Below are 15,100 nucleotides of genomic sequence, written 5' to 3' on the forward strand. Positions count from 1 at the left end.
CCATCCGATAGTCCAACAGTGCTAACCATAGAAGAGCTTTGTTAAAGCAACATGTTGCCTGTTGATTCCAGGCTGCATTGTTGAGCACTTGTCACTGTTCCTGTTTAAATATGCACATATTTGGATGCTCAGCTTCCAGTTTCTTTAACTAATGACTGCTGATTTCTTCTGTTCTCATTCAACTGCTGCTCAGAAGGATCTTTGTGTCTTTCTGCCCTTTCAGTCGTCAGTCTGGTTGAATCACTGTACGACGTTTTGTTCTCCAAGTACAAAACAAACCCTTCACACAAAATGATCTATAAAGAGTACTTTCTACAACCCAAAAGCTTTAAACAACACTCAGAAGTAGAGAGTCGTCCTCTCAGCCACCGGACTGGGCACAATCAAGCTTATGTGGCAGGCCAGTAGTGTACCAACACTGCATCCTTGGGCCAAACGGTGTTAAAATGCATAATTATTTTACATTTAGCACAAAGTAAATGCTGAAAAACCCCAATGTGCAGCTGCTCTTACCTGAGGGGTAAAGGAGAAGATACTGGCTGGCTCAACATCAGGCTGTCATGAGGGGAAAGCTGCAGAAAAGGTGGAAAGTGAGATAAAACCAAGAGAGCAAAATATGCCGGCACTGAATCATTTACATATGCATCTATAATAGATACTGAAACTGCTGCACCCCACAGGCTATCCTACAGCGCAGGGCTTCAGAAAACAACGCTATTGACTGCACAATCATAAAATACCATTTCTAACGTGCACCATATGCAGCACAAACATCACATACACTTACCTGCACCAGAATGCGAGGCCTCTGAGAGGAAGGGAAGGGAACTTTGTGCATAAAATGAGAGATATGCCTGCGAAATGGAAGAAAGAGGGGGGCAGTTGTCAGTCAATACACCCTCCTGAGACGGGCAAGAGTTATTAGCAGCAGTAAAACATGAAGAGCGTGACTGACTACGGCGTGATCTGACTACGCTGATGTCAAGTAAATAATAAATATCCAACACAAAACAGCTTGAGAGAACTGTATTGGTGATGTTTTTTGCTTTTCAGGACACGTTTTGTTATTTGCTGTATTGTTTCACCTCACTTCTAAGATTTGCAAGTGTTGGGAGTGTTCTTCTTTCTTTTCTATACGTTATTTGTGGACTGCTTTCATGCTGAGAGATGATGGAGATGTGGTTACTCTGGGTGTGTGATAAAAGGCGTCACCGTCACTTAAAAGTAGGTTGGTGAGGCTTGCGATGGAGGACGCTACTCAGACTTCACCACAGCTTCACAGCGTCCCAGCCCATGGACACCTGCACTATTGTTTCCGACGTTCAACGCAACAAAATAACACGACGGAGCTGGTCGCTTAGGGGAGCTGAGACCACTAACACAGCAGAGGTCTACTAAGTGTGGTAAGCTAGCCCACCTAGCCTTCTCTCTGGTGTAGTTAACAATTAGCAAGAACAGAAATTGAACAAAATTAAAAGATTAAAAAAAGAGAACTCACTTTTCGATGGGCAGGGCGTGAGGGCCGGAGATGGAGTAGCGATAGAGGAATGTGAGGAACTTGCGGAAAGCGTCGAAGAAGGGCCAGTGGGAGAGCAGACAGATACACTTGTTGGTGTAGACCGAGCGTGGAGTTGAGGCCGTGCTGTTCGCGGTGCCGCTGCTGGTGGGTGACCCCGTACGGCTGGAGCAGGAGGAAGAGGAGGAGGAGGAGGAGGGAGGAGGTTTGGGTGGATCCGGGCTCAGGAGACCCAGCTGGGAGCGCTGCTGGTCAGTCAGACACTCCTGCGGGAAGGCCTCGTAGAACTGAATGGCAGCACCGTAGACCTGAAACACAGGACATGTCGGACACACAGCTCACCGTCTGTAGATGCATCACATACAGTTGCTCACATACAAGGCACTTTATCAACGTCAGACATTTAAGAGGACAGAAACAGAAGAAAAAATAAGTTTTGATCAAACTAAATAGGGACAGACGGTTGAGAAACCTCTGTGCAGTCCTCTGAAACGTCCCTTTGCTCTTAAATGAATGAAAAAAATCAATGAGCATAGAAATAAAGTAAGTGTAATGCTCCTCTGGTTAACCTTTGTTGAACATCAATAGTAAGAGTGCCAACTGTGGCCAAACAAAGAGCGGACAGCTGAGCCAGCATCCGCATTAGGCCTAAAAATCCCCTTTGATTCCTAGAAATATGAGACTTTCCCCCATTCACACACAGATCAAAGCTAACTGGCTTATCTGCCGGCTGCCTTTGAGTCGGTTTTTAACAGTTTCCCCGAAGCGGACCGAGGTGGCCCGCGTCTTTGTTTGCTGATGACTGAACTGAGGACGCCTGTGTGTTTGTGTGTTTGTGTGTTTGTGTTCAGAAACGAGGCCTGCAGCGTTGCATCTCTATTCAGTCGATGTGAATGACAATCTGACCTGGTTATGTGAAAATTAAACGTACGTGCTGTTGTCTAGTCTTTCAGGGTAAAATATTTAACCAATCCACATTTATTCAAGGGACTCGTGCAGGTTTGGTTCGAGGTTATTCCGTCATAAATAACCTGCAACACACACACACACACATATTCACAGAGAGAGAAGATTTGGCAAGTTTTGAATAATGAAAAGTTTAGTTCAGGCAGTGGGGAGAATTAAAAAGTACATTTACTCAAGAACTGTACAATTTTGAGGTACTTTACTTTACTTGAGCATTTCCATGTTCAGCTACTTTATACATCTACATACCTACATTTCAGAGAGATATACTTATATGTATGTCAGCTACGGTTACTAGGTAATCTACCTAATATGATTTACAGTATGTTCAACATGACAAGTTTCTGAAATAGAATGTGCTGTAATAAACCAAACACTACTGATGTGTCAAACTGAATATCCATCTACAACATGGGTGTCGAACTGATCCAGTAAAGGGCCGTGTGGCTGCAGGTTTTCATTCCAACCAATCAAAAACACACCTGGTCCAACAAATCAACTGTGTGAAGACAGTTCAGGTGATTGAGTAAGTCGAGTCAGGTGTGTTCTTGCTTGGTTGGAATGAAAACCTGCAGCCACACGGCCCTTTACTGGATCAGTTTGACACCAACTCCCTGGTCCAAAATGCCCCCACTCTGCCCATTTAAGAAGCTCTTTTGGCGAGTATAAGGCTGGAAATGTCAGTTGCCTTTTTACAGCTCTTCTTTTCTTTACACATATACGCTATGTGTTCCGTGAGAGAAGATTTCACTGCAAACACAAAAATAACGTAACTGGGCGTGGTTTGTTTTCAGAGGGCAACAATGCAAGAATCAGGACACCGGAGATATAGTAGCTTCTACAATTCCTCTACTTATTAGCAGTGACATGATGTAACCACGGTGTATATGTGTGTGTTTGTGTAGTCGTGGGCCAACATGTGACTGAGTTCTGCAGAGTCTCCCCCTCTGACCTTGGCCGACCCCGTTCTGGCCTCGTTCGGCAGAGCCGCCGCTATCTAAACATTGGTAGGCTTTGGATGCTATTTGATTTCAATCACACGTGTTTTTCACCGCCTAATTCACTAATATGTGTCAACACGAGCCTCTTCCCAACTGGGACGCCTTCCAAACCCACAGACCAACACACCAGAGAGGGGCTAGTGTTTGGATTTGGGAACCAAGCTTGTTTGTCTGTCCCTTTAAGATGGATTCATGGCTGCCCAGGCTGCACGAAAGCCAACGTACACGGGTGTCATTTGGACACAAAGGCGTGCGTTTCTTTTGTAGTTGTACAGATTGGAGGTATATAATATAAATGTAAAAGCAGCGCCCTGATAGCTCACTACAGTACAAAGAAAAAACAAAATCAATTTCAGTCGGATGTAAATGAACCATGGAGGAGATGAAGAAGGAGCCCAAGAAGGAGGACAAGAAGAGGGGCGATGGCAAGGAGGAGGAGAAGAAGGAACAGCCCAACAAGGAGGTGATCTATGTGTGACAACTGTGAAAGAATTTGGTTTGTTAACATAAACGCACGGGACAATAACAACATGAAGTGCCTTAGAGAGGAATCGTTTCCTTTTCTCTGTTAGACGATCACTTGCGGCAGCTCTATGGTGAAATTTACGCACAAACTGACGGGAAAAGTAGAGAAAACTTCTCAATAGGATGAGGATCAACCATTCAGTGTGCTTGAGCCACAGATCTACACTACGCAGAGTACGCGTCACTCTAATTAAAATACTGCAGTTTCTGTTTGAGTATCAGGATTTTGTTCGTCCGTTTCAGATAATTCATTTATCCCCATTACTGCTTCACTTGATCATGTAGGTCATCGTTACATCCTTTAGATCATAAGATGCAGCTGCACAGTGACCCAGCTGACAGAACAAAACTGGGTTAACACACACACACACACACACACACACACACACACACACACACACACACACACACACACACACACACACACACACACACACACACACACACACACACACACACACACACACACACACACACACACACACACACACACACACACACACACACACACACACACACACACACACACACACACACACACACACACACACACACACACACACACACGCACGCACGCAACAGTGTAAAAGTTTTAGGCAGGTGTGAAAAATGCCATAAACAAAATGGAAGTGTTAATAGTTTTTCATCCATTATCGACATGCAGTGACTGAACAGGAGAGAAATCTAAATCAAATCAATATTTGGTGCGACCACCTTTTGCCTTCCAAACAGCATCAATTCTTCTCGGTACACTTGCACTCAGTTTTTGAAGGAACTCGGCTCGTAAGTTGTTCCAAGCATCTTGGAGAACTAACTTCTGTGGATGTAGACTTCCTCAAATCCTTCTCTGTCTTCATGTGATCCCAGACAGACTGGATGATGTTGATATCAGGGCTCTGTGGGGGCTGCACCATCACTTCCAGGGCTTCTTTGAGCTGAAGATAGCTCTTAATGACATTAGCTGTATATTTGGGGTCATTATCCTGCTGCAGAATACATTTGGGGCCAATCACACGCCTCCCTGATGGTGTTGCACGATGTTTAAGTATCTGCTTGTATTTCTCAGCAGTGAGGAAACCATTAACCCTGAACAAATCTCTAACTCCATTTGCAGAAATGCAGCCCCAAACTTGCAAGGAACCTCCACCATGCTTCACTGTTTCCTGCAGACCCTCATTATTGTACAGCTCTCTGGCCCTTCAGTGAACAAACTGCCTCCTGTACCCCGTTTCCTATGTTTTGGTGCATAGTTGAGTCTCTTGGTCTTGTTTCAACGTCGAAGGTTTGGCTTTTTGGCTGCAACTCTTCCATGAAGACCACTTCTGTCCAGACTCCCCAGGACAGTAGATGGGTGTACATGGGTCCCACTGGTTTCTGCCAGTTCTGAGCTGATGGCACTGCTGGACTTCTTCACGTTTTGAAGGGGAATAAGCTTGACGTGTCTTTCATCTACTACACTAAGCTTCCTTTGCCGATCACTGCGTCTACGATCCTCAACGTTGCCCGTTTCTTTGTTCTTCTTCAAAAAAGTTTGAGCAGCACATCTTAAATTCCAGTGTGCTTAGAAATCTGTGTTTGTAGAGACTTTGCTGATGCAGTAGAACCAAAACTACCTTGTGTCTTGTTGCTGTGCTCAGTCTTGCCATGGTGTATGACCTGTGACACAACCTTGGTAGCCTAAAACTTTGACACAGTACTGTATTTTATGCTTTTGCTTGACTTATGTTGCTGACATTATGATTGATTTATGATTCACTTATCGTTTACTTTGATTACTTATTGTTTGTGGTTTTGTATGTTTTTGAGTTTGCTTTGTTTTTATTGTGCAAACAAATAAAATCTTAAAATCTCATCTTTGAGAGCAGAATCTAATAATTACAGGGACACAAGAATGCATGTGAACTCTATGTTGTCTGTTTGTGTGTAACGTATGCATTGTCGTCATCCTTGCCAATGTTGGTAACAGTGTGTGTTAATACTTTGCATTTCTTCAGCCAACTGTTGGAGTTACCAGGTTTTCACCTGACAGAGGCAACATGCATGCCTGACCCACTTTCTCCCTCCTGGCATGCAGAGCAGTGTGGTTTTCTCACTGTAGTGTGTGAGTCTGTGGTCATGTCAGCTGCACAGAAGGCAGTTACAGTTTGTTGTTGAGGTCTACGATGAGATGTTTGTTAGTCGTCTGGATAAGAGAGAAAGAAAGAAAACCAGTTTACCTTCTCTCCGGAGGCTCCGGTGAGGACAAAGGTGGAAAAAACAGGGAGGGAGTATTTGGTGTTAGCCGGCCAGCACTCGATTGTGGCCCCCATGGGGAGGCAGAAGAGAGGGACAGACTCCGGCAGAGGGAATGACTCATAGTCCTCCTCTGGATATCTGCTGAATAACCCTAACAGGAAACAAAACAGAAATAAACAAACTGCAGTTATCAGAGAGCTGCAAAGTGCACCCTCCACCCCTGTGATTACCAATGCAACAGCTGATTTAGAGGCACAATAGCCTTTCCACAAAATGAAACAAAGCAAGTTCAGTTTATCATCATCACAATGATAAGCTACTTTATTGAGTCAGTGTCTCACTGCAAAAGCCCGGCTTTGTAATGAGCAATCAGTGCTCGGTAATCAGGCCTCTGGGTCATTAGTAACTGTCGGTGGACACACAAACCAGAAACAATGACATAGTAATTTCCATTTTGTGTGCACTTGTAACTCTGCGCTTCATCTAACTTTGGCTCAAGGACTCCACAAGGGTTATTTACAGACAAACTGTGAAAACAAACCCAGTGCCAGCCGCGTAATAAACCTTAAAAACCCACGTTTCATCATCGCTGAAATGATGGAAAACTGTAAATGCACATTTTAGAGGTGCACAGAGGGGGGGTGATGAGCTGTTTAAGATGCTGTAGTGTTAAACACTTCACTAAAACAATCTGATTTTATTCACCATGAAAACACACAGCTACATTACAGCCCATTATATGAAAAATACACAACACAAACTGCTGTGTTATGGAGGCTTGGAGGCGATGATAGTTTGTACCATTGTAATTAGAATTTCTCCAGTGGCACCGCTTATTCTTACTGCTTAAAATATCACTAACCTACCTTCTGTTTGTACCTCTGTGTTGACGATTATTCAAAATGACGTGTTAATAATGGAGTGCTGTATTAAGACCCTGCTCATATTGGGCCTCATTTATCAATCTTGCGTGAAAACGGGCGCAGATCTGAGCGCAGAATTGGTCGTAGTAAAGGACCCATGTGTGAGTTATGAAACATTCCTATCTGACCAATCTCAGCGCACGAATGTGCTGAGCTGCACCGCAAATACACAGGCTGAAATGTGCGTACACGACCTCAGACCTGACATGAGATTTGATCGTAGCTCCCGCTCACGTCCAAATTGATAAATGCCGACGTTTGCCAGGAAATGGTCGTACGCACGTTTTTCTGCCGTACATTCGTTTGATAAATGAGGGCCAATGTCTCTGCATGTTGTGCATGTCATGACAAAGAACCTAATGTGCTGTTCTTTATTAAGTGTTTCCACACGATCACGTTATAGCGACGGTATCAAGATACATCGCAAGACAACCATCAACGATTCATCACAATATCTGTGTTTCTGAAGGAGGAAAATGTATTGTTTGTTTGATTTCACAGAATTTTACAACTGAAATGAAACAATGTGAGTCTGTACGAGTGCACAGAGTCTTTGATTAGTGCCTCTTTAATACACACTGACTGCAGATTCTCCACGTGTGCCATTGTTCCAGTGCAAAATTCATCATATATAGAATTTACAGAAAGCTAAAAAACTAACAAATGAATGCAAAACATACACATTCCTCTCCTTATTAAAAATATTGATAATGGGCACCATTGAGTGGGGAAGTAATTTGATATATTGCTGTAATGATACTAATGCACAGACTCAACAGACTTTATTCCAACATTAGTTTATTTACTTCCTCTACACACTTTGTTAAATGTTGTCGTAAGCTTAGCTCGGTTTTAACAGGACGATCAATTCATGTGTCATAATATATACAATATATAAGTATATATATATATATATCCTGAAGCACTTATTATTGTGGTGAGTGTGTGTCAACCTGATGAATGTGAGTCTGATATTCTCTCTCTCTGGTTTGATCTCCACGAACTCCTAATAAAAAATATCTGCTTCTTCATCAGCAAGATGTCCTACTTTCTTTTGAGCTTGTTGCTCGCTTTGGTTGTTTGGCAGAAAGACAGCTTTACATAGTGATACATAAATGAAATGTTATGTGCAAGCAACTCCTTTTACATGACGTACTATAGTCATTGGATCTTAACATGTTCATGTAGAAATATATCGTATTCCTTAGAATAGAGGGCGGGAGTCCAATAAAGGCCTAGTCTCTAATAATGGGTGTCGTCGACAGAAATGGACGTTATATTATGTGCATGCCAACTAAGCATATTGCATATTTCAAGGGCTTAAATGTAATAAATACAATGGTATAATCATGCTATTCTCAACAGCTTGTTCTGAACTGTTAAAAGGTGTTTTTAATTTGAAACAGATGGAGAAAGTGTTGAGTTTGTATTCACAGTGTAATGCTGCAACTTTAACAGGGCAAACAGGAGCAGCTCAAAATGATGCTTCATACTAAAATATGACCAATTATTCTTCTTATTACACTCTCAAACAGAGGCAATTAGAGATAAAGGCTTTAATACAAGCATGCTTCAAATAAAGGCCTGTTACCTTTTGTAGTTGAGGTAAATAAGGCCCCAGTCACAGAATTGATTAATGCAACTTTAAGAATGAATAAAGTGTCATTTCAGGAGGTTCGTGACAGTTTTTCTCCCTAAAAGATAAAGTTACTATATCGTAAACGCTGGATAAGTCTTGTATCTGCACTCCTCCACAGCTAAATGTGCACGTTTACAATATATCCATGTATCCAGCAACAGAACAAGCTTCAGTTCTGGATCAAACTGAGTCTATAAATAAAGTCATGTTGCAAAAACATGTTTGTTTTCAGACCACAGAGTCAGAGGCGTGCTGAATTTTTGTGTTTCAAAAGTTGAAAACGATCAGTTTAGCTTTTATTTTCTGTAAGACACTTTGTGCTACTGTGAAAAGTATGAAAAGTGCCATAAAAATAAAGATAGATTTGATAAACTGCAGTACTTTGGAAGCTGACTCATCTGAATCTGTGGTTAGAGACAGATAGGATCGCTCCATTCACAGTCTGCTGCAGAGTTCAAGACATGTACAACAAAACATCAGCCGGCCAACCGGAGGCCGAGCCAAACACAGCCGCACTGAGCCAACGGCGTTATCCCAAAAAGATTCTGGTCTCCTGTCGGACGATTTTTGGCGTTGAAAGTTCACATGGATTGAATGTGAAATAAGCCTCATTATCATTAAACAATTGGCAACCGTTTAACCCCTTAAAGGGGAGGGATATTGGCCAGTGGCGGCTTATCTCGTCTTTGATTCCCAACAAGCTTGAACGAGCCTGAACCTGCAGCTGCAGCAGAACGTCCTCATGCAGCAGACCCTCCTCTCTAGAGACATTTCCACCACACACAAAACATTTAACGCTTCAAAATGAACTTAGGGCGTACTCACACTGTCCTTCTGTACCGGGCCAAAACCGTTTTTTCAGCTAAAGCCTAGTACGTTTAAGCAGTGTGAGTGCACCCGTTCCGCGCATAACTGCGGACAGCGGGCCGTCCACGGCCTGCTTGAAAGAAGTGGGATTTTGTAGAGCCGTTTGCACATGTACGAGCACGAGCGTGTACGAGTACGAGCACTACGGCGGTAGCGGTATGTGCGCCTGTTCGGACATAGAAAATAGAAGGACGAACCATGCACGGACATATAACAACAACAACAATGGCGGCGAAAGGTTCACGTTGGTGTGATGCGGAGGTGGAGTGTTTACTGCAGATTTGGTCGATGAAAAGATTAAAAAACAGGCGACAAGACGCACAAAAACTCCGAGGTCTGTGGAAAGATTTGTAAACAAAGCCACACACACGCGATGACGTCATCAATGCGTGTGACGTGTTACGGCATGATGACGTATGGACAGCAAGAAGCATTTGCGCGAGGCCCAGGTAGTGTGAGTACAAACGGGGCTGGGGCGCGGGGGGAGAGGGAGGGGGGACAAGTACCCTAAAGCCCGGGGCGCGGTGCGGAAGGACAGTGTGAGTGCGCCCTTAATTTCCAGGACGATTTGTCCGATTTCTTATTCATAAAACGAGTAGCTTTCCAAATTACATCTACGTGCGTCCTCATCCTCGTCCTCGGAGCATTTTTGTAGTGCTCACACAATAATCCAGCGATTAGGGGAAGAAGTGAGAACAGAGAGAAAGTACTTAAACAGGACATGGTTATCGGATTTCTTCATGGGATTAAGGAGGGCTTACCTGCTTTGTAGGCTATTGTGTTGGTTTTGGCCACCGACTTCTTATAACACAGGTAGACGGAGGAGCCCCACTGGAAACCAGAGCAAAACAGGAAACGTTACGTGAGTCACACAGGCCTCGAACTAAACTTAGGACCCCAAATTACTGCGGTGCTCGGTAATCAGGCCTCTGGGTCATTAGTAACTGTCAGTGGACACACAAACGAGAAACATGACATAGTAATTTCCATTTTGTGTGCACTTGTAACTCTCTGCTTCATAGCAAAGACAGTGTAAAGTGATACAATGAAATGTTATGTGCAAGCAACTCCTTTTACATGACGTACTATAGTCAGTGGATCTTAACATGTTCATGTAGAAATAAACCGTAATCCTTGGAGTAGAGGGCGGGAGTCCAATAAAGGCCTAGTCTCTAATAATGGGTGTCGTCCACAGAAATGGACGCTATATTATGTGCATGCCAACTAAGCATATTGCATATTTCAAGGGCTTAAATATGTTTTGGTTACCGACTTCTTATAACACAGGTAGACGGAGGAGCCCCACTGGAAACCAGAGCAAAACAGGAGACGTTACGTGAGTCACACAGGCCTCGAACAAAACTTAGGACCCCAAATTACTGCGGTGCTCGGTAATCAGGCCTCTGGGTCATTAGTAACTGTCAGTGGACACACAAACGAGAAACAATGACATAGTAATTTCCATTTTGTTTGCACTTGTAACTCTCTGCTTCATAGCAAAGACAGCGTAAAGTGATACAATGAAATGTTATGTGCGAGCAACTCCTTTTACATGACGTACTATAGTCATTGGATCTTAACATGTTCATGTAGAAATAAACCGTAATCCTTAGAATAGAGGGCGGGAGTCAGTTAAGGCCTACTCTCTAATAATGTGTGTCGTCCACAGAAATGGACGCTATATTATGTGCGTGCCAACTAAGCATATTGCATATTTCAAGGGCTTAAATATGTTTTGGCCACCGACTTCTTATAACACAGGTGGACGGAGGAGCCCCACTGGAAACCAGAGCAAAACAGGAGACGTTACGTGAATCACACAGACCTGGAACAAGACTTAGGACCCCAAATCACATCACGTTTGGACCCATAGTACCAGAAGAAGTCAGATAAACTGGTTTTCAGTTACTGTTTTTAAAAACAAATTATGAATACTTTTACATTAATGGTGATTTTCCAAAGTTTTGAGGCGGATTTTCTCCCCTCCTAAAAACCCGTCAGAGGCTTCAGTTTTTATTTCTGTCACTCGCCTTTCTGGTGCGTTCAGATTTGAGCCTTGAGCGTCAGCTGCTGCAGATAAAAACCTTTAAATTGCAACATACCCAATCGGTTCCACAAAGTGCACGTTCTGCGGTTTGTCATGTGGGCTTTGATCTGTAATTACATATCACTGAATGCAATGTTCTAGCTGCAGACGCTGAAATCCTGTCTTTTCCATAATTAGAAATATCCCAATGGTTGAATTACTATGCATGTTTAAAAATGACATGTATTTTACATCCATTAGACAGAGACAGTTGAGTGCTGGCAGGAAATGAGAAGAAACAAACAAACAAAGAAGGAAACAAACAAAGAAACAAACAAAGAAACAAAGTAAGAAACAAACAAAGAAACAAACAAAGAAACAAACAAACACAGAAACAAAGTAAGAAACAAACAAAGAAACAAACAAAGAAACAAACAAACACAGAAAAAAAGTAAGAAACAAAGTAAGAAACAAACAAAGAAACAAACAAAGAAACAAACAAACACAGAAACAAAGTAAGAAACAAACAAAGAAACAAACAAAGAAACAAACAAAGAAACAAAGTTAGAAACAAAGAAAGAAACAAAGTAAGAAACAAAGAAACAAACAAAGAAACAAACAAAGAAACAAAGTAAGAAACAAAGTAAGAAACAAAGTAAGAAACAAAGAAACAAACAAAGAAACAAACAAAGAAACAAAGAAACAAAAAGTCTCAGGATGAATTTGAACCCCAGTGTTGACACATTTAAGCCGCTCACGGCTCTAAAATAAATATAAACTTTACGGCAAAAAGATCCGTTCATCTCCGCAGATGAGAGCTGACATGAAAAGGGAGTGCCTGGCTTTACATCAGGTGAATCTCCTGTACTTTGAAGTGTCACCGTGCAGCTTATCCAACCAACAAGTCGAGTTTCAAACAAAAACGCAGCGAGGTTTACGAAGGAGCGAGGGGCAAAAATACAGAGATTGTTTCCAGCATATTTGCTCAATTTATCAGATTTCCAGAAGTTCCCATGACTGGAAAATAGCCTCTAATTTCCAGGTTTTCCAGGACACATTGGGAACCCTGAGTGTCTCGCATGAGGACGATTGGACACGTGGACAGGAGGAGCCGGGGATCGAACCACTTTGTAATTAAGGGACGAGCTGCAGCAGCTTTTATGGCTGTCCGGAATAATAAAGTATCAAAACAGGGGTTATCAATAATGTTGCTGAGTGCACAATAGACATTGTCTAGACCCCCTGATACCCGGGCCAGTGTGTGTATGTGTGTGTGTGTGTGTGTGTGTGTGTGTGTGTGTGTGTGTGCATGTGTGTATAAAGGAGAGGTTAATTGTCATGAAGCCCTTTGTCCACTATGCAGCCAAGCACTCTATAAGTTCAGTCTATTATCATTCATCATTTGGCCTCAATTAAAATGTCCCCATAAAGCCATTCAGTGAAATGATCAATACACTGGAAGATCCTATCATTACCCCTCCGACCGTTGAGTCACACACGTCCCAAGTAAAAGTCCAACTCCACTCAGGCGTGTGTGCATCTTATAACCGAAGCATTAGCGTGTAGGGAGAAGTGATGATACGTCCTGTGTGTGATAATTAGTCACTCTGGGAGGGGAAGACGGTCCATGGCAACCGAAATTAGCAATAAATCTTTAACAACCCGGGGGCTGAACATGAAGCATGCACCCGCTGCTGGTCTGAAATATTAAAATGACCGATCCCTCACAGTTCCTACATTTGTCAGATTGAAGAATTTGTGTAGCTAAAATCCCAATATTCAGAGTGAATGAATGAAGTGTGTAGATTTATATATTGAAGCTAAACACACTTTCTCTCAGCGTGCAGGTTTTAAAACACACACACACACATAGTTTCTCGGGGTGTGTAGGGTTGGGTACCGTTCACATTTGAACCATAGACTGTATAAAAAAATGGATGTAGCGTCTCCATTGCGGTCTCAAAATCGGGTCTCAAAATCGTCCTCGCCTACAGGAGTTGCCATCTTCTCAGACTTTGACTTCGCCTCATTTCCTCTGACCAAACTAGGGCATGTATGTGACGTTGGGGGGAGGGAGATACGTCCATCTGGCTGATGTTTACCTCCGAGGAGAAGTGAGGGCCAGAGGCTAGCTGTCACTCAAGAGGCCACGCCCCTAATTATTCATAAACTTTAACCTCCAATAAAATAAAGACTAGCTTGGTACAAACAAATTCACCCCCTCAGTGTTGTCATGGAGATATGATCTAACATACAGACTAGAATGTTTTTTTGTCCTTAAACAGGTTTAATGATGCTGTGAAAACGGCCTGTTTAACATGGAGGTCAATGAGAAACTGCTCTGTTATTAAACCTGCCCCTAGTGGACACTCAGAGAACTGCAGTTTTTGCCACTTCCTGATTGGATCAACCAGGAGGTCGTTGTGGTGGGGGTTTGATTTGAGCCGGTAACTGGAATTTGGTACTCGATGCAATATTTTTTTTTCATTGTCACAAAAGACAGAATCTAAAGATCTGTCAGCCCGCCACCAGGGAATAGAGAACGCTGTGTGTGTGTGTGTGTGTGTGTGTGTGTGTGTGTGTGTGTGTGTGTGTGTGTGTGTGTGTGTGTGTGTGTGTGTGTGTGTGTGTGTGTGTGTGTGTGTGTGTGTGTGTGTGTGTGTGTGTCAGACGAAGTGTAACCACAATGTGACCACTTTCGGCTCGCCGTCATATATTATATCATATCATATTATATTATATTATATTGCAGTTGGACTTTTGAAAATTGGTTACAACATTTAGTTTCTTCTTGGCTCGCCATAGGCCTGACTTACTGTATCCTGAACAAGCTGCAGGGCAACGCTGCCTTGCTCTGTGTGTGTGCGTGTGCGTGTGCGTGTGCGTGTGCGTGTGTGTGTGTGTGCGTGCGTGCGTGCGTGAGAATCTCCTGTGTCGGAGATGAGCCCCGCTCTCTGTCAAACACGCAGAGGAGAGAACAGAGAAACTCGTGCTTTCCTGGTTCTTTGGTATCGACGCTGATTAATTAAGTGCGGCATGCTGCTAGCGTGCGTGAGATAGGATAGGAAAGAAATACACATTTTTCTATGGCACAAAAACTGGGTGAGGATTAAACCAAACACGAAAGCAGAGACCATCAATCTCCAGGGATTTCCCTCGTCGAAGAGAAACCAGACTGGAGCTGAACAAACACACGCAGCATTAATAAAAGCTTCCTGAGGCAATGTACGGGGGTTTTACACAGTTTAACATAATTGGATGCACTGGCCAGTGTGCGTGAGTCACCTGGGGAATGAAATGAGCCTAACTTGTAAAAATGAACTGGAAAAACCAACAGGTGAGATGCAGTCGACCTCTCATTTCTCTGTAATTCACAGCTCCTCAAAACTCCATCATTTAACG

General features: G+C 43.0%; 1 protein-coding gene across 1 annotated transcript in view; it reads right to left on the reverse strand.

Annotated features, from left to right (window-relative positions):
- LOC310948242 (C-myc promoter-binding protein-like) overlaps nucleotides 1-15,100 on the reverse strand; it is a 90,662-nt gene that overhangs the window by 40,620 nt on the left and 34,942 nt on the right. Inside the window, exons 4-8 of the mRNA XM_083915295.1 lie at nucleotides 10,434-10,503; nucleotides 6,225-6,394; nucleotides 1,499-1,824; nucleotides 788-854; nucleotides 514-572 (exon numbers count right to left, since the gene is read on the reverse strand). Of these exons, the coding sequence (XP_083771421.1) occupies nucleotides 514-572; nucleotides 788-854; nucleotides 1,499-1,824; nucleotides 6,225-6,394; nucleotides 10,434-10,503 (692 nt within the window). The remainder of the gene's footprint in view (nucleotides 1-513; nucleotides 573-787; nucleotides 855-1,498; nucleotides 1,825-6,224; nucleotides 6,395-10,433; nucleotides 10,504-15,100) is intronic.

This window comes from Echiichthys vipera (assembly GCF_963691815.1).
Source record: "Echiichthys vipera genome assembly, chromosome: 1".
Lineage (NCBI taxonomy): Eukaryota > Metazoa > Chordata > Actinopteri > Perciformes > Trachinidae > Echiichthys > Echiichthys vipera.